Source organism: Anomaloglossus baeobatrachus, chromosome 10 (genome assembly GCF_048569485.1).
Source record: "Anomaloglossus baeobatrachus isolate aAnoBae1 chromosome 10, aAnoBae1.hap1, whole genome shotgun sequence".
Taxonomy (NCBI): domain Eukaryota; kingdom Metazoa; phylum Chordata; class Amphibia; order Anura; family Aromobatidae; genus Anomaloglossus; species Anomaloglossus baeobatrachus.
In genome coordinates this window covers 55137182-55162429 of record NC_134362.1, presented here as the reverse complement: position 1 = coordinate 55162429, position 25248 = coordinate 55137182, and the positions used below count along the sequence as shown (strand labels likewise).

Genomic DNA, 25248 nt, shown 5'->3' with positions numbered 1-25248 from the left:
TCGGGTAACCAAGGTGGTTACCCGATATTTACCTTCGTTACCAGCCTCCGCAGCTCTCACGCTGCCAGTGCCGGCTCCTGCTCCCTGCACACGCCAAGTCAAGCGGTGTGAGCTGGTAACTAAGGTAAACATCGGGTAACCATACCCGATGTTTACCTTAGTTACCAGTGTCCGCAGCTTCCAGACGCCGGCTCCATGCAAGTGCAGCGTCGCTTGCACGTCGCTGCTGGCTGTGGGCTGGTCACTGGAGAGATCTGCCTGTTTGACAGCTCACTAGCGACCATGTAGCAATGCAGCAGCGATCCTGACCAGGTCAGATCGCTGGTCGGATAGCTGCTGCATCACTAAAGTGTGAAGGTACCCTTAGGCATTTCCTGTGAAACTGATCAGAATCAGACAGAAAACCTACAAATCTGCTTTTATACAGGTGTATGGCACACTGTTTACGCACCTCTGTCACCATTGTGTTCACACCACCAATATAGATCGCTGGATGCGAGATCCCTACTAATGCTTAGTACAAGGACCTGGGCCAATAATCTCAGTACCGGAAGAGCTTTCGTCCATTAGTAATCTGTACTTTATGACCCTTCTGTGTTTTTTATATAATAAAAGACAACCCTTCATACAGACTTCCCTCCGATAGGCTAAACCAACAGAGACAGGAGGTGGATCTCAGACCACCAGAGGCCTTGCAGCTACATGATCTCACCATCTATAAACACTTGGGAATAGTAGGTGACTGCCCAATTTTCATTTTCCCAACTAAGGCCCTGTGCACACACTGCGGATTTACCATGGATTTTGCTCCGGATTTCCTGCAGAAAATGTGTCTAACATTGCTGCAGTCATTCCCCAGCAAATCTTATGGGTTTGAAAAAATGCTGTGCGCACACTGCGTTTTTTATACCCGCGGATTTTCCCCTGCGGAATTAATGAGCATGTCACTTCTTTTCCGCAGGTACCTGTGGTTTTTGCCATAGATAATGGTAAAAACCACGGGGACCAACTTGCAGAAAATCCGCGGGTGCGATTTTACTGCGGGTGCAGGATTCTTTCAGAGGGTCCGTTTTTTTCTTAAGAAAAAGGCACTTTCTAGTGCGCACAGAGCCTTATATTTGTATTGTGGTCTGACCATTGCAGAAAACCTTACATATCACGGACTGACAACTCCACACAGGAAGATAAAGTTCAAGATTTTTTATTAACTCTAAGACAAATTAAGAGTTGGCATTTGGTCCCTTCTTCTTGCCAAAGGTGGGCACCACATTGACAAAACGCCTGTTGTACTGCATGCGCCTTTTTGCCCTGCCAGTCTTCTTTTTCTTCTTCTCCTGCTTGGCGACCTGCAACAAAAAGTAAAATAAGTTATAATGACACCATTTGTGGTGAAGGAACAGAGACTAAAACACAGGTAGTGTGTTCCCCAAATCCTAAACCGTGCTGATGCACTCATGCCTGCTGTATCATCCACCCCAGGCGCACAAACAGCCCTGCACCACTTCAATAAATGGCTATTGTTGAATTATATAAATTATATATACACTACGTACTTTTGGAGTCTGACCTCGTACTTTTCCGGCACGAGCTAGAGAACCATGGACTTTACCTGTTGATAAAAAACATTACCTGTTTAGTATATACATATATTACACAGCAGAGAAATAAGAGGGGTGGTAGCTTTATTAATAGTAAATATTAAGATCCATACTAATAAGCAAGTAAAAAAAAAAAAAAAGTGAAAAGCACAAACCTCCTAAAAGACGAGCAGCTACATCCAAGGTGCTGAGTTCACAAACTCCACTTTGGACTAGGGTGGCTTCATCGGTGAGGGGGGTACCAGACAGGAGAATAATCTGGTCTTCAGAGGAAATGCCCTCTAGGGATGAGATGTGTTCCTGAACAGATAAATATTAAGAAGGAATTTTAGACTCTTTAAATACAGCTGAATATAAAATGCAGGCAAGAATGGACAGATTAGATTATTCTCACAGAAGATGACAGAACTTCTTGATGGGAGGGAGACAGGGAGGGAGACAGGGAGGGAGACAGGGAGGGAGACAGGGAGGGAGACAGGGAGGGAGACAGGGAGGGAGACAGGGAGGGAGACAGGGAGGGAGACAGGGAGGGAGACAGGGAGGGAGACAGGGAGGGAGACAGGGAGGGAGACAGGGAGGGAGACAGGGAGGGAGACAGGGAGGGAGACAGGGAGGGAGACAGGGAGGGAGACAGGGAGGGAGACAGGGAGGGAGACATAGCCTAGTAAAGTAGACAAATATGGATATATTAAGAACTGAACCTTAAATATGTTATCTAAAAATATCAATGCTACAGCCAAGCAATTGTAGCCAGCATAGTTCTCAGAATAATATACTGTACCGTTTTATAAGACACACAGGATTATAAGACGCACCCCAAATTTAGAGATAAGGAAAAAAAAGAAGGGAATTTTGTTACTTACCGTAAATTCCTTTTCTTCTAGCTCCAATTGGGAGACCCAGACGATTGGGTGTATAGCTACTGCCTCCGGAGGCCACACAAAGCATTACACTAAAAAGTGTAAGGCCCCTCCCCTTCTGGCTATACACTCCCCGTGGGATCACGGGCTGCTCAGTTTTAGTGCCAAAGCAAGAAGGAGGAAAGCCAATAACTGGTTTAAACAAATTCAATCCGAAGAACATCGGAGAACTGAAAACCGTTCAACATGAACAACATGTGTACCCGAAAAAACCAACAATCCCGAAGGAAACAGGGCGGGTGCTGGGTCTCCCAATTGGAGCTAGAAGAAAAGGAATTTACGGTAAGTAACAAAATTCCCTTCTTCTTCGGCGCTCCATTGGGAGACCCAGACGATTGGGACGTCCAAAAGCAGTCCCTGGGTGGGTAAATTAATACCTCATGTTAGAGCTGCAAAAACAGCCCTTCCCTACGAGGAGGCAACCGCCGCCTGCAGGACTCTTCTACCTAGGCTGGCGTCCGCCGAAGCATAGGTATGCACCTGATAATGTTTGGTGAAAGTGTGCAGACTCGACCAGGTAGCTGCCTGGCACACCTGTTGAGCCGTAGCCTGGTGTCGTAATGCCCAGGATGCACCCACGGCTCTGGTAGAATGGGCCTTCAGCCCTGAAGGAACCGGAAGCCCGGCAGAACGGTAGGCTTCAAGGATTGGTTCCTTGATCCATCGAGCCAGGGTGGATTTGGAAGCCTGCGACCCTTTGCGCTGACCAGCGACAAGGACAAAGAGTGCATCCGAGCGGCGCAGGGGCGCCGTGCGGGAAATGTAGATTCTGAGTGCTCTAACCAGATCTAACAAATGCAAATCCTTTTCATACCGATGAACTGGATGAGTACAAAGAGAAGGTAAGGAGATATCCTGATTGAGGTGAAAGGAGGATACCACCTTAGGGAGAAACTCCGGGATCGGGCGCAGCACTACCTTGTCCTGGTGAAACACCAGGAAGGGGGCTTTAGATGACAGCGCTGCCAGTTCGGACACCCTCCGAAGAGACGTGACCGCTACCAGAAAGGCCACTTTCTGTGAGAGTCGAGAAAGTGAAACATCCTTCAGAGGCTCGAAGGGCGGCTTCTGGAGAGCAACTAGTACCCTGTTCAGATCCCATGGGTCTAACGGCCGTTTGTACGGAGGGACGATGTGACGAACCCCCTGCAGGAACGTGCGTACCTGAGGAAGTCTTGCTAGACGCTTTTGAAAAAATACAGATAGCGCTGAGACTTGCCCTTTAAGGGAGCCGAGCGACAAACCTTTTTCCAACCCGGACTGCAGGAAGGAAAGAAACGTAGGCAATGCAAATGGCCAGGGAGAAACTCCCTGAGCAGAGCACCAGGATAAGAATATCTTCCACGTTCTGTGGTAGATCTTAGCAGACGTGGGCTTCCTGGCTTGTCTCATGGTGGCAACAACACCTTGAGATAATCCTGAAGACGCTAGGATCCAGGACTCAATGGCCACACAGTCAGGTTCAGGGCCGAAGAATTCCGATGGAAAAACGGCCCTTGTGACAGCAAGTCTGGTCGATCTGGCAGCGCCCACGGTTGTCCGACCGTGAGATGCCACAGATCCGGGTACCACGACCTCCTCGGCCAGTCTGGGGCGACGAGTATGACGCGGCGGCAATCGGACCTGATCTTGCGTAGCACTCTGGGCAAGAGTGCCAGAGGTGGAAACACATAGGGCAGCTGGAACTGCGACCAATCCTGCACTAAGGCGTCTGCCGCCAGAGCTCTTTGATCGCGAGACCGCGCTATGAAGGCCGGAACCTTGTTGTTGTGCCGAGACGCCATTAGGTCGACGTCCGGCATTCCCCAGCGGCGACCGATTTCCTGAAACACGTCCGGGTGAAGGGACCATTCCCCTGCATCCATACCCTGGCGACTGAGAAAGTCTGCTTCCCAGTTTTCTACGCCCGGGATGTGAACTGCGGATATGGTGGAGGCCGTGGCTTCCACCCACAGCAGAATCCGCCGGACTTCCTGGAAGGCTTGCCGACTGCGTGTCCCGCCTTGGTGGTTGATGTATGCCACCGCTGTTGAGTTGTCCGACTGAATTCGGATCTGCTTTCCTTCCAGCCACTGTTGGAAGGCCAGTAGGGCCAGATACACTGCCCTGATTTCCAGAACATTGATCTGAAGAGTGGACTCCTGCTGAGTCCACGTACCCTGAGCCCTGTGGTGGAGAAAAACTGCTCCCCACCCTGACAGACTCGCGTCTGTCGTGACCACTTCCCAGGAGGGGGGTAGGAAGGACCTTCCCTGAGATAATGAGGTGGGAAGAAGCCACCACTGAAGCGAGTCCTTGGCCGTCTGGGAGAGGAGGACTTTCTTGTCTAAGGACGTCGACCTCCCGTCCCATTGGCGGAGAATGTCCCATTGAAGTGGGCGCAGATGAAACTGGGCAAACGGAACTGCTTCCATTGCTGCCACCATCTTCCCCAGGAAGTGCATGAGGCGTCTTAAGGGGTGCGATTGACCTTGAAGGAGAAACTGCACCCCTGTCTGTAGTGACTGCTGCTTGTCCAGCGGAAGCTTCACTACCGCTGAGAGAGTATGAAACTCCATGCCAAGGTATGTCAGTGATTGGGTCGGTGCCAGGTTTGACTTTGAAAAGTTGATGATCCACCCAAAAGTCTGGAGAGTCTCCAGCGCAACGTTTAGGCTGTGTTGGCATGCTGTGGCGCCCCTGACCTGGTCAGGCACCACTGAGTACTGCACCCATGCTGGGGACAGTACAATACAGGTAATCCAGATGGCTGACAGGGGTGTGGAACACAGGCGCATAGTGACCAGGTCTCACACATGTACCCATGAGAGGACCCCTGGGGATCCCAGGAGGGGGCAAGCCTTCACCTTCACTGGAATAGTGGAGGGGGTAGAGCCTCCATCTCCTCTCAAGGGGTGTGGTAAGAGAGTCTGGTTGCTAGGTGGCGTAGGCAAGAACAGGAGAGGAGGAGCAGTGAGCCAGTGCAGTGTAGAGTCCAGGGAGCTCAAGTGAGGAGCAGACCCCTGGAGCTGTGCAATCTGACAGCGTCCGCGCAGTGGCTATTGACGGGGGAGAACGGTCAACTAGGAGTGCTGCCTGAAAGCCAGCTTCAGCTAGGGAGTGCAACGGAGTGGGAAGTAAGGAGACTGCTAGAGAGCACCAGGCCCAACCGGGCGGCAGATCCCGAAGCGAAGATAGATCCAGCTTTCTTCTGCTAAACCTGCCGGTGTGGGGCTCTTAAAGCCCACACCACAACACTACAAAAGCCGCAGCCACGTAACCGCAAGTTAGGGCCCATAGGTCATAGGAGGCAAGAGGCTGGAGTGGCCTGGTCCGGGGAACAAGCACACGGCAAAACAAGAAGGGGAGAGAGGCTTGGAGCATCTTCCCTGGGTGACCCCCATAGGGACTCAAAGTCGGGGTTACCCCAAACCACCAAGGGCTAAGGAAGGCGAGTCAGTAGTCACCCTCATAAAGTCAGCCTGAAGGATACCTGGTTCCACCTGGTTCGTCCCAGCTACGCCCGGGTTACTCACCCTGCCATCAAATGTGAGTAAAAAACCCTGAAAGACACTCTGCCTGTGTGGTCATTCTGCGACTTGTAGTACTACGCATCTACACCGGGCCCTGGGGCTTGCCTCACTCTCAGGAGGCTACTACATCTGACTGCACATATCATCAGCCCCAGGCACCCCTAACCTGCAGTGGCGGTCCCCACTGACCGCAATACTGAGAGTGGCGTCACGATCAAAACCGAAGATTCCCTACCTGTGACCAGCACCAGCTACGTGGAGTCCCTGAAGGTATGCACCGACACAACACCGGTGGGGCTTCACATGCCTCTTGAGAGGGTGCCTTGACAAGGAGATCGTCTAAGTAAGGGATCACCGAGTGTCCCTGAGAGTGCAAGACTGCTACCACTGCTGCCATGACCTTGGTGAAAACCCGTGGGGCTGTCGCCAGACCGAAGGGCAGGGCTACGAACTGAAGATGGTCGTCTTCTATCACGAAGCGTAGAAAGCGCTGGTGCTCTGGAGCAATCGGCACGTGGAGATAAGCATCTTTGATGTCTATTGATGCTAGAAAATCTCCTTGAGACATTGAGGCAATGACGGAGCGGAGGGATTCCATCCGGAACCGCCTGGTTTTTACGTGCTTGTTGAGCAGTTTTAGGTCCAGAACAGGACGGAACGAGCCGTCCTTTTTTGGCACCACAAACAGATTGGAGTAAAAACCTTGACCTCGTTCCTGAAGAGGAACAGGGATCACCACTCCTTCTGCCCTTAGAGAGCATACCGCCTGCAGAAGGGCATCGGTTCGGTCGGGATGTGGGGAAGTTCTGAAGAACCGAGGCGGAGGACGAGAACTGAACTCTATCCTGTACCCGTGAGACAAAACGTCTGTTACCCACCGGTCCTTGACCTGTGGCAGCCAAATGTCGCAAAAGCGGGAGAGTCTGCCACCGACCGATGATGCGGAGGGAGGAGGCCGAAAGTCATGAGGCAGCCGCCTTGGAAGCGGTTCCTCCTGTTGCTTTCTTTGGGCGTGAGTGAGCCCGCCAGGAATCTGAGCTCCTCTGCTCCTTCTGAGTCCTCTTGGACGAGGAGAATTGGGCCCTGCCCGAGCCTCGAAAGGACCGAAACCTCGACTGTCCTCTCCTCTGTTGAGGTTTGCTTGATCTGGGCTGGGGTAAGGACGAATCCTTACCCTTGGACTGTTTAATGATTTCAGCCAATTGCTCACCAAACAGTCTGTCACTAGACAATGGCAAACTGGTTAAGCATTTTTTGGAAGCAGAATCTGCTTTCCATTCCTTTAACCACAAGGCTCTGCGCAAAACCACAGAGTTGGCGGACGCCATTGAGGTACGGCTCGTGGAGTCTAGGACCGCATTGATAGCGTAAGTCGCAAACGCAGACATTTGCGAGGTTAAGGACGCCACTTGCGGCACTGATGGACGTATGAGAGAGTCCACCTGCTCCAGACCAGCTGAAATAGCTTGGAGTGCCCACACGGCCGCGAATGCTGGAGCAAACGACGCGCCGATAGCTTCATAGACAGATTTCAACCAAAGGTCCATCTGTCTGTCATTGGCATCTTTTAGTGAAGCCCCATCTTCCACTGCAACTATGGACCTAGCCGCAAGCCTGGAGATTGGGGGGTCCACTTTTGGACACTGGGTCCAGCGTTTGACCACGTCAGGGGGAAAGGGATAACGTGTATCCTTAAGACGTTTGGAGAAACGCTTGTCTGGACAAGTATGGTGTTTCTGGACTGCTTCTCTGAAGTCAGAGTGGTCCAGAAAAGTACTCAATTTACGCTTGGGATACCTGAAATGGAATTTCTCCTGCTGTGCAGCTGCCTCCTCTGCTGAAGGGGCTGGGGGAGAAATATCCAACAGTCTATTGATGGCCGCTATAAGATCATTTACCATAGCGTCACCATCAGGAGTATCCAGATTGAGAGCGGTCTCAGGATTGGACTCCTGATCAGCTACCTCTGCCTCATCATAGAGAGAAGCCTCTCGCTGAGACCCTGACCAGTGTGATGACGTCGAGGGTCTTTCCCAGCGAGCTCGCTTAGGCTGCCTGGGACTGTCGTCCGAGTCAGAGCCTTCAGCCTGTGATGCCTGAGACCCCCTTGTAGCCTGGACTAGCTCCAACTGAGGGGGACCGGGGAACATTGCATCAACAGTGTCCATGGTCTGAGTGACCGGCCTGGACTGCAAAGTTTCAAGGATTTTTGTCATAGTCACAGACATCTTATCAGCAAAAACTGCAAACTCTGTCCCCGTCACCGGGGCAGGGTTCACAGGCGTCTCTGCCTGGGCCACTACTAGCATAGACTCCGGCTGACGAAGTGGCACAGGGACCGAACATTGCACACAATGGGGGTCAGTGGAGCCTGCCGGTAGATCAGCCCCACATGCGGTACAAGCATATAAAGCCTGTGCCTTGGCACCCTTGCTTTTTGCGGATGACATGCTGTTGTCTCCTCAGAGCAATGGGGTATAAGCCAAGAAGCGACCGTACAGTGCAATATATATATAGGTACAGACAAAAAGTACACTAAATAACACTGTGGCACTAGTGGGGTCAGCACTGCTGCTTACCGCCCGCTAAACAGCGGGTGTGTGGTCGCCAGAATCCCTTGTCTGGGTCTCCCAGGGCTATGTCCGTTCTCCAGCTTAGACTGCATGCAGGAATGGCTGCCAGCGTCCTGTGAAGAGGGGCGGGCCGTGGGCGTGCTGCAGACAAGAGCGGGAAACTGGCGTCCCACTGTGCCCAGTGAGGGGGCTGGAGTATGTAAATAAGACTCCAGCCCTCGGCGCTGACTGATTGAACAGCGTCTCTCCCCTTCCGTGATTGACAGAGTTGGGGGCGGGGAACGAAACGGAGCTAGGCCGCAAAAACCGGGGACTAGATTTATGAGCGCTGCCGTCGTAAAAGCGCGGTCAGCGCGAGTCCCCGGCGCACTACAAGTCTCAGCCGCGCCGCCGCTCCAGGGGCGGTCGGCGCGGTAGTTCCCAACACAGAAAATCACTCAGCTAAGCTGTAGTGAATAAGACCCAGGCGCGCAGCGCTACTGTCCCCGGCGCACTAGAACACCCAGCAACTCTGACGTGTGTCTGTGCCTGTCTGCTCGGGGACACAGAGTACCTGAATGTTGCAGGGCCTTGTCCCTGACGGCACTCAGCTCCGTATCCAGCAGGATCTCCGGGGCTGTGGATGGAGCCCGGCCTCAGAGTCTGGAGGCCGGTAAGATCCCACTTCCCCAGAGCCCTTCAGGGGGATGGGGAAGGAAAGCAGCATGTGGGCTCCAGCCTCCGTACCCGCAATGGGTACCTCAACCTTAAACACCGCCGACACAGAGGTGGGGTGAGAAGGGAGCATGCTGAGGCCCAAGTATGGGCCCTCTTTTCTTCCATCCGACCTAGTCAGCAGCTGCTGCTGACTAAAACAGTGGAGCTATGCGTGGATGTCTGACCTCCTTCGCACAAAGCTTGAAAACTGAGCAGCCCGTGATCCCACGGGGAGTGTATAGGCCAGAAGGGGAGGGGCCTTACACTTTTTAGTGTAATGCTTTGTGTGGCCTCCGGAGGCAGTAGCTATACACCCAATCGTCTGGGTCTCCCAATGGAGCGCCGAAGAAAAATGGGGGTCCGTCTTATACTCCGGTGTTGTCTTACCGGAGGGGGCAGCAGTGGTGGTGAAGTGGGGTCACAGGAGGCAGAAGTTGTGCTGGCACGTGTGGCGGCAGCGGGTAAGTAATGGCAGCAGCAGCGGAGGCGGGTAATGGCAGCTTTATTTTTACCCCCAGGTTCTTACCTTGATCTGGGAAACCGTCTCCTGCCCCGACACCTCGAGGGTGTGCAGACTCTGCGCTCTCACAAACAGCTGCATGGCGTCAGCTGCAAAGAGGAAAAAGGGAACATCAGTGTCAGACACACGGCAGCGAGAAGCCACAAGATAGCCCAGGAGCCTGCTCATACACTACAGATATCTGCAGCCCCTGTGCAAGAGACCCCGCAACTCTGCACATGATCCTGCAAATATACAGTTACATGTAAGATGTACATAATGTGTGCCAACCGGGAATCACTCATAATGTGTATATACCCTGATCAGGAATAGCACTCTGCTATCAATGGATAGTCCATAGTCTGTACAGCTGTATTATCTAGCCAAAAGGAGCAACCCTCCTCACTCACCAGCCGGGGGGGATGAGCTCCTCACCTCCCTCACCAGGCGGGGGGGGGAGCTCCTCACCTCCCCCCACCCCCACCAGGCAAGGGGGGGGGGTGGGAGCTCCTCACCTTCCCCCCCCACCAGGCAGGAAGGGGGGGGGAGACCTCCTCACCTCCCCCCCACCAGGCAGGAAGGGGGGGGGAGACCTCCTCACCTCCCCCCCCACCAGGCAAAGGGGGGGGAGAGGGGAAAAGGGGGGGAGAGGGGAAAAGGGGGGGGAGAGGGGAAAAGGGGGGGGAGAGGGGGAAAAGGGGGGGGAGAGGGGAAAAGGGGGGGGAGAGGGGAAAAGGGGGGGGAGAGGGGAAAAGGGGGGGGAGAGGGGAAAAGGGGGGGGAGAGGGGAAAAGGGGGGGGAGAGGGGAAAAGGGGGGGGAGAGGGGAAAAGGGGGGGGGAGAGGGGAAAAGGGGGGGGAGAGGGGAAAAGGGGGGGGAGAGGGGAAAAGGGGGGGGAGAGGGGAAAAGGGGGGGGAGAGGGGAAAAGGGGGGGGAGAGGGGAAAAGGGGGGGGAGAGGGGAAAAGGGGGGGAGAGGGGAAAAGGGGGGGGAGAGGGGAAAAGGGGGGGGAGAGGGGAAAAGGGGGGGGGAGAGGGGAAAAGGGGGGGGAGAGGGGAAAAGGGGGGGGAGAGGGGAAAAGGGGGGGGAGAGGGGAAAAGGGGGGGGGAGAGGGGAAAAGGGGGGGGAGAGGGGAAAAGGGGGGGGGAGAGGGGAAAAGGGGGGGGAGAGGGGAAAAGGGGGGGGAGAGGGGAAAAGGGGGGGGGAGAGGGGAAAAGGGGGGGGAGAGGGAAAAGGGGGGGAGAGGGGAAAAGGGGGGGGGAGAGGGGGAAAAGGGGGGGGAGAGGGGAAAAGGGGGGGGAGAGGGGAAAAGGGGGGGGAGAGGGGAAAAGGGGGGGGAGAGGGGAAAAGGGGGGGGGAGAGGGGAAAAGGGGGGGGAGAGGGGAAAAGGGGGGGGGAGAGGGGAAAAGGGGGGGGGAGAGGGGGAAAAGGGGGGGGGAGAGGGAAAAGGGGGGGGGAGAGGGGAAAAGGGGGGGGGAGAGGGGAAAAGGGGGGGGGGAGAGGGGAAAAGGGGGAGGGAAGGGGAAAAGGGGGGGGGAGAGGGGAAAAGGGGGAGGGAAGGGGAAAAGGGGGAGGGAAGGGGAAAAGGGGGGGAAGGGGGAAAAGGGGGGGGAAGGGGAAAAGGGGGGGGAAGGGGAAAAGGGGGGGGAAGGGGAAAAGGGGGGGGAAGGGGAAAAGGGGGGGGGAGGGGAAAAGGGGGGGGGAGGGGAAAAGGGGGGGGGGAGGGGAAAAGGGGGGGGGGAAGGGGAAAAGGGGGGGGGAAGGGGAAAAGGGGGGGGGGGAAGGGGAAAAGGGGGGGGGGAAGGGGAAAAGGGGGGGGGGGAAGGGGAAAAGGGGGGGGGGGAAGGGGAAAAGGGGGGGGAAGGGGAAAAGGGGGGGGAAGGGGAAAAGGGGGGGGAAGGGGAAAAGGGGGGGGAAGGGGAAAAGGGGGGGAAGGGGAAAAGGGGGGGGAAGGGGAAAAGGGGGGGGGGGAAGGGGGAAAAGGGGGGGGAAAGGGGAAAAGGGGGGGGAAAGGGGAAAAGGGGGGGAAAGGGAAAAGGGGGGGAAAGGGGAAAAGGGGGGGGAAAGGGGAAAAGGGGGGGGAAAGGGGAAAAGGGGGGGGAAGGGGAAAAGGGGGGGAAAGGGGAAAAGGGGGGAAAGGGGAAAAGGGGGGGGAAGGGGAAAAGGGGGGGGAAGGGGAAAAGGGGGGGGGAAGGGGAAAAGGGGGGGAAGGGGAAAAGGGGGGGAAGGGGAAAAGGGGGGGAAGGGGAAAAGGGGGGGGAAGGGGAAAAGGGGGGGAAGGGGAAAGGGGGGGAAGGGGGAAAAGGGGGGGAAGGGGAAAAGGGGGGGGGAAGGGGAAAAGGGGGGGAAGGGGAAAAGGGGGGGAAGGGGAAAAGGGGGGGAAGGGAAAAGGGGGGGAAGGGGAAAAGGGGGGAAGGGGAAGGGGAAAGGGGAAGGGGAAAGGGGGGGAAGGGGGGGAGGGGGAAGGGGGGGAAGGGGGCTCCTCACCTCCCTCCCCCACCAGGCAGGAAAAGGGGGGGGGAAAGCTCCTCACCTCCCTCCCCCACCAGGCAGGAAAAAGGGGGGGGGAGGGGGGGGAGGAAGCTCCCCACCTCCCTCCCCCACCAGGCAGGAAAGGGGGGGGGGGGGTAGCTCCTCACCTCCCTGACTTCTGGGAAGCGCAGTGTCCATACATATCGCGCCGTGTGACTGCAGCCCCCTGGCTGACACAGAGGGCCTCATATACTGATATACACACTATACAGGCCCCTGTACCCGGCTGTGCCCTCCCCCACGCACGTTACTCCACGCCGGGGGAGCGCACACATGGGCCGGAGCAGAGCAGCACACGCTCAGGAGCCGCCCTTCAGATCACACATCACAGCCCGGCTACACGCCGCCTCCGCCCGCACACGTCATACACCGGCTACGCGCAGCCGCCGCCACATACTCCCGCCACACTCCCCGAATTTCTCACCGGCCGATCCGCGTCTCGCAAAATGGAGGAAAGGAAAGAGGAGGAGACAGGAGCGCGCACGTATTTTCTACCAGGACACGTACGCGCACGCGAGACGTCATGACGTAACTCGTTGTCAGTCATACAGGTACTCTCATTAGGAAGCGGTCAGGCGGCCATCTTGGTACACCCACATAATAGGAAGCCACCCATGGTGACAGTAGAGGAAAGATGGCGGCCCCCGTGTTGAGAAGGACAACGCTGGGCGCCCTGAGTGCGGCTCTCAGGCTGCAGGTACCGGGTGGTTACATTGTATATACATTGGGGCAGTGTATTATCTGTTACATTAGTGTTACATTAGGGGGCTCAGAATACAGTCATTGAGCTGAGCATCGATGGGCGTATGTTACACCATACTAAAAAGGAGCATTATATATATATATATATATATATATATTTAATATGTAGATTACAGGGGAATGAACCCATTTCCCATATAAATAGGTGCATATTATATTCCCTTTGCCTGATAGGGGGGAAATGAACATGGAATATATGTAGATAAAAGGGAAATTAACCTATATCCCTTATAAACATGTCAGTATATTTCCTGTGTTTCGTAGGGGGGGGGATTAACAAGGTATATATGTAGATAATAAGGAATTGAACACATTTCCCATATAAACAGGTGTATATTATTTTACCTGTGCTTCTTAGGTGGGGAATGAACTTGGAATATATTTACATTAAAAGGGAATTAACACATATTATACACGCATTTATATTGGCTATGTGTTAATTTCCCTATTATCTACATATATTCCATGCTCATTCCTCACCTATCATGCCCAGTGAATATAATATTTACCTAGTTATGTGCAATACATGTTAATTTCCCTATTATCTACAAATATTCCATGTTCATTCCCTACCTAATAAGAACAGGGAATGTAATATACACCTGCTTATATGGGAATGGGTTTATTTCCCTATTAGCTACATATATTCTATGTTCATTACCCATCCATTTAACAGGGAATAAAATATTCACATGTTAATATGGGATATATGTTAGTTCCCCTGTAATCTACATTTATTCCTTGTTAATTCCCACCTAACATAGGGAATATAATATACACATTTATATGGGATATTCCCTATGTTAGGTGGAATTAACAAGTAATACATTTAGATTACAGGGGAACCAACATATATCCCATATTAACATGTGAATATTTTATTCCAGTGTTAAAATAGGTGGGTAATGAATGAATGAATATATATATATATATATATATATATATATATATGAACATGTATGCCACATAACTAGGTAAATATTATAATATTATATTCACTGTTTAATGAGGAATTTGGTGAGGAATGAACATACAATATATGTAGATAATAGGGAAATTAACACATAGCCCATATACATGGGTGTAAATAATATTCCCTGTGCTTCTTATGAAATATGTAATTACAAGGGAATGAACACATACCCAATATAAACAGGTGTATATTATATTCTCTTTGCTTCTTAGGTGGGGAATAACCAAGGAATATATGGAGATTACAGGGGCATGAACATATATCCTATATAAACAGTTTTTTGGTTATAGTCCCTGTGCTTCTTAGGCTATGTGTCCACGGGAGAATGTAGCTGCGGATTTTTCTGCATCAAAATCCGCAGCTTTCCCGCAAAATCCGCACCTTTACAAAGGTGCGGATTTGATGCGGATTTTTTTTTTTTTCCCCCATTCTATACCCAAAATCCGCACCAAAATCCGCAACAATAATTGACATGCTGCAGATTTTTCCGGATCAAAATCTGCGGCAAATCCGCAGTGGAAAAATCCGCAGCATGGACACAGCATTTCCAAAATGCCATTGAAATGACTTGGAAGTGCCGCTGCTGCAGATTTTCGGAAAATCCGCGGCAAAATCCGCAGCGTGGGCACATAGCCTTAGGTGGGAAATGAACATGAAATATGTGTAGGTTACAGGGAAATGAACACACATCCCATACAAACAGGTGTATATTATATTTTCTATGCTTGGCAGGTGTATGTTGTATTTTCTGTGTTTGACAGGTGGGGAATAAACATGAAATATGTGAAAAATATTTAATAATTTTTACATTATATTGTGTACTTACTGATCCCTGTTTGTGAAAGTCTGTCCGGAGATGTAGACGGCAAAAAGTAATGAATGGTGTGTAACAAACCACAGGGCTCTATCCGGTAATCCGACGTCAAGGAAAATAAGACGCTGGTCCTTAGAATTGCTCTCCAAATACAGCAGTGGCCAGAAGACACAGGATCACATAGAAGAGGGTCCACGTTCTCCAATAGCTCAAGTAGTGGCAGATCTGAAGGCTTCCAAGACACAGCACCAACATGTGTTTTTATACTGCCTCTAGGGGGCAGATTCCTGGTTGGGCAGAGGAGATCACACCCCACCTCTTTAAACAGTATATTCAATGCAAAGTGTGGAGAACTGGAGACTGCCTGTACATTGTATAACAAGTAAGACCCCTGCAGAGAGGAACAAAGCCCCACAGGTCAGGGAATGCTAATTATATCAATGTCTATGGAGGCCTAATTATATTATGCACCATAATAAAAGAACAACATCTAAAACATTTAATCTGCTATTGGGCAAAGTCCATGTGTCCTATACTAAATGGAGAGAGCATATTCGAATTGTTGTGACACATCAGGTAATGGTGTTATGTATATTTTGGCCAATGAATGAAGCACTTGGTAAGCCTTGAATATTTTACACAAACAATTACCTGATCTACATCAACGTTTTCATAGTAAACAGTATATGGAAATGTAATGTAAGAACAAATTGTCTTGTATTCCACTTTAAAAGTCTTACTTCAGTGAGTCCCAGTACTGTTAGTGCTTCAGGCACCGTCTTTTGCGCTTGTGAGCGATCTTATTTGCCTGTTGCAAAAAAACAGCTGTAGTCCCCCCATAATCTTGGGATTACAGAGGCCTTGATATCTGTTCTCCATTGTGGAAATGTCTTTCTGGAACCTCTGTCCATGTTCGTCACTTACGTGTCTCAAATTGGGTGGAAAAAAGTCAAGATGGAACAGTAAGAAATACCGTATTTTTTTAGATTATAAGATGCATTTTGCTCTCAAAAACTTTGGCGGAAATTAAGGGGTGCGTCTTATCATTCAATTGAGAGCTTACCGGGAGGTATGAGGAGGTAGGAGAAAAGTTGCTGTGCTGCAGGCGGTGAGGCAGGGGTCATCCTGAAAATGTCAGCGGGTGCGGGGTTCAAATAATGGTGCCCGGAGTCGGCGTGTGCACAGATGGAGCTCTCGGCTCAAGATCTCATCGGCGCACGCGCCACCTCTATCCATTGATCTCCCAGCAGCGGATTTAAGAAAAAATGGCGTTCGGAAGTGGCGTGTGCGCAGATGAGATCTCTGCTTATCATTGAGCCGGTAGCTCAATCTGCATACGCGCCGACTCCAGACGCCATTTCTTTGAAGTCCGCACTGCTGACAGTTTCTGGGACGCTTTCAACCTCGCAGCGCCCGCAGCGAGCATCTGGGACACCTGTAGCAATGCCCTGTTCCATCACCGCCCCGGCCTCCTGTGACCCCCCCCCCCTCTCCACCATTGCTGCCGCCCCCCCTTCCCCCCGGTTAGATACCACTGGATTGTTAAGACGGACCCCTTTGTTTTCCCCTCTAAATTTGGAGTGCATCTTATAATCCGGTGTGTCTTTATAAACCGAAAAATATAGTACATTTTTAGTGACAATTGGCAGCCATATTGTTCATATGCTTTTAAGCATGTTGTCTATTATGTTCAGCATAGTCTTCAGCGTGTCTCTTGCCAAGGCAGTTCTGCTCTGAATTACAGATGGGCGAATCTGATTTGGGATCGGACTTGAACCGAACATCTGCCTGGACGCCGCACCCCCATTTGAAGAGGACCAACCAGCAGGATTTTGCGATATGAACTAAGGGCAGTGCCATACAGGCAGTAAGACGCTGAATCCAGGCATACCTGTTATAGAAAGATCCGATGCTTGCTTACAGAAATGGCTTTAATCAAAGTTGCAGAAATGCCCTGCACTTTGATTGATGGGTGCAACATGGGCAGGTCTTCATGGGTCGGGTCCTCGCATTTATTCCTCCTCCTCCGGCATCCTCTTGGCTTGCCCTCTTTTCTTTATTTGAATATCATGCCGCTGTTGATGGCATGTGCGCATTGCCACAATAATTCGGTCTTCATTAAAATGGCGCTGGAGTCCGTGCATGCGCATACCGCGATCTCTGGCGCCATTTTTACTGAACACGGTGCGGTGAAGACTATAAGAAGTATCGGCGCTGCGCAGATTTTTTTTTTTGTTTGTTTTTTTTTTACACGTAAAGGCCACGTCTCACTAAGCGACATCGCTCCTGAGTCACGGTTTTTGTGACGCAACAGCGATCTTGCTAGTGATGTCGCTGTGTGTGACATCCAGCAACGACCTGGCCCCTGCTGTGAGGTCGCCAGTCGTTGCTGAATGTCCTGGACCATTTTTTTTGGTCGTTGCTCTCCCGCTGTGAAGCACGCATCGCTGTGTTTGACAGTGAGAGAGCAATGACCTGAATGTGCAGGGAGCCGGCTTCTGCGGACGCTGGTAACCAAGGTACACATCAGGTAACCAAGAAAAAGCGCTTTGCTTGGTTACCCGATATTTACCTTGGTTACCAGCGTCCGCAGCTTCTAGAAGCCAGCTCCCTGCTCACGTAGCCAAGGTGCACATCGGGGTAACTATAAGCAAAGCGCTTTGCTTAGTAACCCGATGTGTACCATGGTTACTAAGCACAGCGTTGTTACACAGGGTCGCTGGTGGCTCATCTCTGATCGCTGTGGAGATCTGCCTAATTGACAGCTCACCAGCGACCATGTAGTGACGCTCCAGCGATCCCTGCCAGGTCAGATCGCTGGTGGGATCGCGGGAGCGTCACTAAGTGTGACAGTACCTTAACTCTCCATGTTCGTCAAAGATATTTCCACAATCGAGAACAAATAGGCTGCTGTAATCCCAAGATTATGGGGAGACTACAGTTGGTTTTGCAATGGGCAAATATGATCGCCCACAAGCGCAAAAGCAGATGCCTGAAGCACTAACAGTACTGGGACTCTCTGAAGTTAGCCTTAAACTGGAATACGAGACTTTATCACATTTTGTTTATACATTACATTTACTTCAAAAAATGTGATGGAGATCAGGTAATTCTTTGTGTAAAACTCGTTTTGTATAAAATAATTAAAACTTTTCCAAGTGCTTAAAGGGGTTATCCGGCTTAATTTGCTTTTTTTTTATTATTACCCTATTGGGCTACATTGGGGCAGGTAAGTAGATGGTGACCACTTACCTGCCCTGCAGTCAGACCCTCTCGCCCGGCTCAGAGTGGTCATTTGACCGCTCCTGCCACGATTTTGCTGCTTCCAATCATTTCATGTCAACATGGGCAGGACCATGTTGACATGCAAATCTATGAACAACATGTTGCCGCCCTGCTGTGTGGATACAGTGCGTGAGTCCCCTCCCACACATTCCCCCGCACCCCATACTCTCCCCGCACTGCTGTGGGACCCGTGAGCTGAGGGGAGGGGGCCTGCCTGCGGCTGCACACGGTGTCACCGCCAGCACCGGGCCCCTGCTCAGGATCGCACATTTCAAATGTACCGGCATCACAGATCACAGATGCCGATACATTTGAAAGCACTGATGAGAGGGAGCGCTGCTTCTTATCACTGCCCGTGCAGTCTGTGTCTGACAGTTCAGTGCAGCGTTGACATCACTACTGTGCTGATATGTCCAGACCAGACAGCGGACGAACGTGCAGAGAGGAGGGGTGAGTATGTATTCCCTACATGTGGTCCCCTATGGGGGTTGGGGGGTTGGTGCAGATCAATGGTGGGAGGGGTCGGTACAGAGCGCCGTGTGTGTGTGTGTGTGTGTGTGTGTGGTGCAGAGCTCAATGTGTGTGTGTGTGTGTGTGTGTGTGTGTGGTGCAGAGCTCAATGTGTGTGTGTGTGTGTGTGTGGTGCAGAGCTCAATGTGTGTGTGTGTGTGTGTGTGTGTGGGGTGCAGAGCTCCGTGTGTGTGTGTGTGTGTGGTGCAGAGCTCCGTGTGTGTGTGTGGGGTGCAGAGCTCCGTGTGGGTGTGTGTGTGGGGTGCAGAGCTCCGTGTGTGTGTGTGGGGTGCAGAGCTCCGTGTGGGTGTGTGTGTGGGGTGCAGAGCTCCGTGTGGGTGTGTGTGTGGGGTGCAGGAGCTCCGTGTGGGTGTGTGTGTGTGGGGGTGCAGAGCTCCGTGTGGGTGGGTGTGTGGGGTGCAGAGGCTCCGTGTGGGTGGGTGTGTGGGGTGCAGAGCTCCGTGTGGGTGGGTGTGTGGGGGGGCTGGCCGGGGGGGGGGGGGGGGGGGGGGGGGTGGGGGGGGGGGGGGGGGGGGGGGGGGGGGGGGGGCTGAGGGGGGCGGGGGGGGGCGGGTGGGGGGGGGGGGTGGGGGGGGGGGGGGGGGGGGGGGGGTGCAGAGCTCGTGTGGGGTGGGTGGGGTGGGTGGGGTGCAGAGCTCCGTGTGGGTGGGTGTGTGGGGTGCAGAGCTCCGTGTGGGTGGGTGTGTGGGGTGCAGAGCTCCGTGTGGGTGTGTGTGTGTGGGGTGCAGAGCTCCGTGTGTGTGTGTGTGTGTGTGGGGTGCAGAGCTCCGTGTGGTGTGTGTGTGTGTGTGGGGTGCAGAGCTCCGGTGTGGTGTGTGTGTGTGGGGTGCAGAGCTCCGTGTGGGTGTGTGTGTGGGGTGCAGAGCTCCGTGTGGGTGTGTGTGTGGGGTGCAGAGCTCCGTGTGGGTGTGTGTGGGGGAGTGTGGGTGTGGGTGTGTGGTTGCAGAGCTCCATGTGTGTGTAGTGTGTGGTGTTGCAGAGATCCATGTGTGTATGTGTGTGTGTGTTGCAGAGCTCCGTGTGTGTTGGGGTGCAGAGCTCCATGTGTGGGGTGCAGAGCTCCATGTGTGGGGTGCAGAGCTCCATGTGTGTGGTGTGGAGGTGGGAGGGTTGCAGAGCTCCATGTGTGTGTGGTGTGCAGAGCCCGATGTGGGTGGGTGTTGGGTGCAGAGCCCGATGTGGGTGGGTGTGGTGTGCAGAGCCCGTAGTGGGTGGGTGTGATGTGCAGAGCCCGATGTGGGTGGGGGGGTGCAGAGCCCGATGTGGGTGGGGGGTGCAGAGCCCGATGTGGGTCTGTTATCACTACAGCATTGGAAATAACAGGTCCAGTGCTGGGCAGAATACTGACAGGGACTGTGTGTGCAGGGGGCAGGGGCGGGGGCAAGGCTGGAGACTGGGGTGGGGCTGGACAGTGAGGGTGGGCAGAGGTGGGGCTGGACACTGGGGTCGGGCGGGTGCCAGCTGTGACTGGGAGGTTTTGCACAGGAAGTGCAGGTCTGTTTGCTGGATGCTGAATGTAAACAAAGAGCTGTAGAGAATAAAGACATAATTCAGAGGAACAAAAGTCAGAAAACAAAAAAATAACAATGTAGGGATGTTTTATATGACAATACAGCACAGATTAGCTTAACAAAAATTTTTTGAGTTTGTCGGACAACTTCTTTAATCTCATTTGACCGGGGGCTGCTTTCACACTTCCGGTTTTAGCAGCACGGCTAAATCCGGCTCTAAAACCTATGCAACGGATGCGGCGAAAAAAACGCATCCTTTGCATAAGTTTTTACATGCGGCCCGTCCGTTTTTTGGCGGTTGCGGCACGCTACTGAGCATGCGCAATGCAAAAAAAACCGCATGCGGCGGCCGGATGCGTTTTTTGCCGCATCCGGCGTCCATAGCCCTTGCAATGGAAAAAAGCGGCGCATCGGCAGGATGCGGCGTGATACGTTTTTTTTTTTTTTTGCCGGCCAAAAAAAACGTTGCCAGGCAACATTCCATCCGGGCCGCCGCATGGGCTAAATATGCCGCATCCGGCAAAAACCGGACCTCGAACGCAAGCCCATGCGGCACAATCCGGCACTAATGAAAGTCTATGCGGAAAAAAACGCAACCGGCGGCAAAAAAAAGGGTTGCGATTTTTCTGCAAAGAGCCGGATTGTGCCGCACAGGAAAAACCGGGATGTGTGAAAGCAGCCTAAAGTATACATAACAACATTACCTGATGTTACAACAATTGTGACTTCGGACACGGAATATGCTCTCTCCATTTAGTATAGGACACATGGACTTTGCCCAATAGCAGATTTAATGTTTTATTAGATGTTGTTCTTTTATTATGGAGCATAATATGATTAGGCCTCCATAGACATTGATATCATTAGCATTCCCTGACCTGTGGGGCTTTGTTCCTCTTTGCAGGGGGTCTTACTGGTTTACAATGTATAGACAGTCTCCAGTTCTCCACACTTTAAATTGAAAGTACTAAGTGGTTAAAGAGGTGGGGTGTGATCTCCTCCACCAAACAAGGTGTCTGACCCCTAAAGGCAGGGAGAAAGGACACATTTATATAATATACACCTGTTTATAGGGGATATATATTCACTTCCCTATTATCTACATATTTTGTATGTTCATTCCCCACCTAACACAGGGGAATAAACTATTCACATGTTAATATGGGATATGTATTTAATCCCTTGTAATCTACATACAGTGCCTTGCGAAAGTATTCGGCTCCTTGAATTTTTCAACCTTTTCCCACATTTCAGGCTTCAGACATAAAGATAAAAATGTTAATGTTCTGGTGAAGAATCAACAACAAGTGGGACACAATTGTGAAGGTGAATTAAATTTATTGCTAATTTTAAAAAAAAAAAAAAACAAATTTAAAATTGGGTCGTGCAATATTATTCTTCCCTTTAAGTTAATACTTTGTAGCGCCCCCTTTTGCTGCGATTACAGCTGCAGTCTCTTGGGGAATGTCTCTATCAGTTTTGCACATCGAGAGAGACTGAAATTCTTGCCCATTCTTCCTTTGCAAACAGCTGGAGCTGAGTGAGGTTGGATGGAGAGCGTTTGTGAACAGCAGTTTTCAGCTCTTTCCACAGATTCTCGATTGGGTTCAGGTCTGGACTGTGACATGGCCATTCTAACACCTGGATACGTTTATTTGTGAACCATTCCATTGTAGATTTTGCTTTATGTTTGGGATCATTGTCTTGTTGGAAGACAAATCTCCATCCCAGTCTCAGGTCTTTTGTAGACTCCAACAGATTTTCTTCAAAAATGGTCCTGTATTTGGCTCCATCCATCTTCGCATCAATTTTAACCATCTTCCTTGTCCTTGCTGAAGAAAAGTAGGCCCAAACCATGATGCTGCCACCACCATGTTTGACAGTGGGGATGGTGTGTTCAGGGTGATGAGCTGTGTTGCTTTTACACCAAACATATCGTTTGACATTGTGCCCAAATAGTTTGATTTTGGTTTCATCTGACCAGAGCCCCTTCTTCCACATGTTTGGTGTCTCCCAGGTGGCTTGTGGCAAACTGTAGACTACACTTTTTATGGATATCTTTGAGAAATGGCTTTCTTCTTGCCACTCTTCCATAAAGGTCAGATTTGTGCAGTGTACGACTGATTGTTGTCCTATGGACAGACTCTCCCCACCTCAGCTGTAGATCTCTGCAGTTCATCCAGAGGGATCATGGGCCTCTTGGCTGCATTTCTGATCAGTCTTCTCCTTGTTTGAGATGAAAGTTTAGAGGGACGACCCGGGGTCTTGGTAGATTTGCAGTGGTATAATACTCCTTCCATTTCAATATGAGCGCTTGCACAGTGCTTCTTGGGATGTTTAAAGTTTTGGAAATCTTTTTGTAACCAAATTCGGCTTTTAAACTTCTCCACAACAGTATCACGGACCTGCCTGTTGTGTTCCTTGGTCTTCATGATGCACCTCTGTGATTTAAACAGAACCCTGAGACTATCACAGAGCAGGTGCATTGATACGGAGACTTGATTACACACAGAGTGGCTTATATTTATCATCATCAGTCATTTAGGACAACATTGGATCATTCAGAGATCCTCAATGATCTTCTAGAGTGAGTTTGCTGCACTGAAAGTAAAGGGGATGAATAATATTGCACTCCCCAATTTTCAGTTTATTATTTTTTACAAAAGTTTAAAATAAGCAATAAATATCGTTCACCTTCACAATTGTGTCCCACTTGTTGTTGATTCTTCACCAGAACATTAACATTTTTATCTTTAGGTTTGAAGCTTGAAATGTGGGGAAAAGGTTGAAAAGTTTAAATACAAATACTTAAGCAAGGCACTGTATATACATACCTTGTTCATTCCATGTTTATGATGTCTAAGAAACCTATTATTCATCTCTATAATTTTGGACCAATAACTTATGTTCATTCTTTTTAGTTATTCCTTTTTCTTCATTCTTCTTAGCACATCCCCTTGGTTAATGCTAGGGACCACTTAAAAGGGTTGCACATTAGTCTTAAAATATTAGCCAAAGTCTTAGCATATAGAATAGTAGAATTTAATGTAAGGCTGAATTCAGACAGTGTACAGACCCACGCTGCACGGAGCGGCCAAGGGGCTCCTGACCCAAACGTGACTGTTTCACATAGTGCTTGAGACTGTTAGGGAAGACGCACGGCCGTCAGTGTGCGTACTGTGATACATGTTTGAATTGGGCCTAATACTGCCCAATGCCCTGCTCTCTGTGTCCTAACCTCCAGGAATTACATTTTCAACACCAGCGTGAGACCGCTGCAGCCAATCACGTGACGTCCCTACAGCGGCTGTCACATGTCTCACTCACTTCTGAGGGCCTAGTTGCAGCCACTGTCTGGGATTCAATAAGTATTACTCAAACTGTCTACTCTTCAGAGATTTAAGTAATTAAAATCTTATGAGGCAGGACATTCATCGAATTTAGTTTAGTCACACAAAGCTTCAGCTTTTTAAGCAGCTCAGTTCCACCATGCATATATAACTAAATTGAGTAACTTAGACCTGATGAGGCTGGTGTGTATCCTTTGAAAATAGGTGTCACCAGTGGCTGTATCGATCTTCACCTACATACCCTGAATGGCATCATCCTCCAATGTGCCTCCTCTCTGCTGAGATCTCACACTGCTCAGTACAAGCTGCAGCTGTTCATCAGGTTGGGTGAGCAGAGACTTATTAGAATTGGACTCATAAGCTATTTCATCCTATATCTGGATTTATAGAAGCTCTTCCTCCAAAATTCTTATGCCTAATCCTTTCTAAAGATGTCCGTTACAGATTGTAATTTTCTCCAGTTTTCAGCATTGCTTCTCTCCTGTGTCGGCTCACGCAAGGACCGCTGAGTAGAGCAATGCTATGTCCACCACTGTAAAGTTGTGAAGCCTCAGAACGAGACTCCATTGTGAAAGCGATGTACGGTTCACACACAAACCCTGTGTCAGCCGGCGTGTCGTGTAATACAGAGAGGGCAGCGGCGCCGCGCTGGAAACGGTAGGAAACAACGGTCAACAATTGCATTCTAATACTACACTACACATAGGGGATGGACATTTCCCTGGAAGTGATTCCTTAATTATCCGCCTCCTACAGATATTCTGACCTGAAACTTCAAAGTACACCAGCCTCATCAGGTTAACGAAGGTTTATGTAACGATGTATACAGCTCATTTGTACTGCAGGAGGGGAGTTTACATTGTTTTTATTTTATTTGGGGTACTGAATTGCTGAACCTGGGGTGGTATAAATCAGAAAGTTTGCACATACGGAAGAAGTGGTATCATTGTTTAGTCACTTGGCCCCCAAATAGAAAACAATTTTTTTTATTTTGTAGTGATCTGATATGCCAGTCATATGCAAATACAGGCTGGGAGTGCACAGGGGCGTGTCATTGCACTTAGAAGCAATCCACAGACACACCCCAAATTCTCCTCCAGATTGAGTTTGCATATGACTGGCACATCTGATCACTAAAAAAAAAAAATGCTTATTAAATATTACTAATTCCAGATTTAAGTGACAGGTTCCCTTTAATGAATAGAGCTTAGAACAGAACCTTATGGTCCACAATTGGTAACTGGTCTGTATCTCCCTGCACATACACCCCAAATACAGTGTCACCTAGGAATACTTTTTTTTTTGCTCCATTCACTCATCTAATATATAAAGGTGTGTGTGTGTGTGTGTGTGTGTGTGTGTGTGTGTGTGTGTGTGTGTGTGTGTCCAGGGATTGGCATCTGCACCATCGCATTTACACATCACAAAAATTTTGCAGAAGGACACCTCATGTGACCCAGGGAACGTCGTAGGACTATGTTTTGACAGGAAAATTTAACCCCCGCGCTTTACAGTTATTTTCCAAAAAAACATGCCTCCATTAAAAGTAAATGGAAGCCTGGAACTACAGGTTATTAGTAGGAGCTGTGATTGGTTGCTATAGGGAAACAAAGACATTCATAGTATAAGAAGCTTATATATGAGGTAATAAGATGTCAGTGAGGGAGATGGATAGAGAGAGACAGACAGACGGG

The 25248-nt window shown here is 50.7% G+C and overlaps 2 protein-coding genes across 2 annotated transcripts in view; one reads left to right on the top strand and one right to left on the bottom strand.

The window, feature by feature from the left end:
• Window positions 1-1185: 1185 nt before the first annotated feature.
• On the bottom strand, window positions 1186-12853 carry FAU (FAU ubiquitin like and ribosomal protein S30 fusion). The gene is made up of 5 exons (XM_075326246.1): window positions 12753-12853; window positions 9826-9908; window positions 1754-1898; window positions 1554-1609; window positions 1186-1346 (listed from the first exon to the last, which is right to left on the bottom strand). The coding sequence occupies exons 2-5, from the start codon at window positions 9898-9900 to the stop codon at window positions 1221-1223; spliced, it is 402 nt and encodes a 133-aa protein (XP_075182361.1). The 5' UTR covers window positions 9901-9908; window positions 12753-12853; the 3' UTR covers window positions 1186-1220.
• Window positions 12854-12913: 60 nt separating this feature from the next.
• MRPL49 (mitochondrial ribosomal protein L49) overlaps window positions 12914-25248 on the top strand; it is a 35239-nt gene continuing 22904 nt past the window's right edge. Inside the window, 1 exon segment of the mRNA XM_075326244.1 lies at window positions 12914-13025. Within this exon segment, the coding sequence (XP_075182359.1) occupies window positions 12963-13025 (63 nt within the window). The 5' untranslated portion in view covers window positions 12914-12962.

Excerpts from the sequence above, each read along its gene's own strand:
- FAU (XM_075326246.1), bottom strand. The coding sequence starts at position 9,900 with ATGCAGCTGTTTGTGAGAGCGCAGAGTCTGCACACCCTCGAGGTGTCG. Across the intron at positions 1,899-9,825 it reads AGACGGTTTCCCAGATCAAG|GAACACATCTCATCCCTAGA; the intron begins GTAAGAACCTGG and ends TTATCTGTTCAG. Across the intron at positions 1,347-1,553 it reads TACGAGGTCAGACTCCAAAA|GTCGCCAAGCAGGAGAAGAA; the intron begins GTACGTAGTGTA and ends TTTTTGTTGCAG.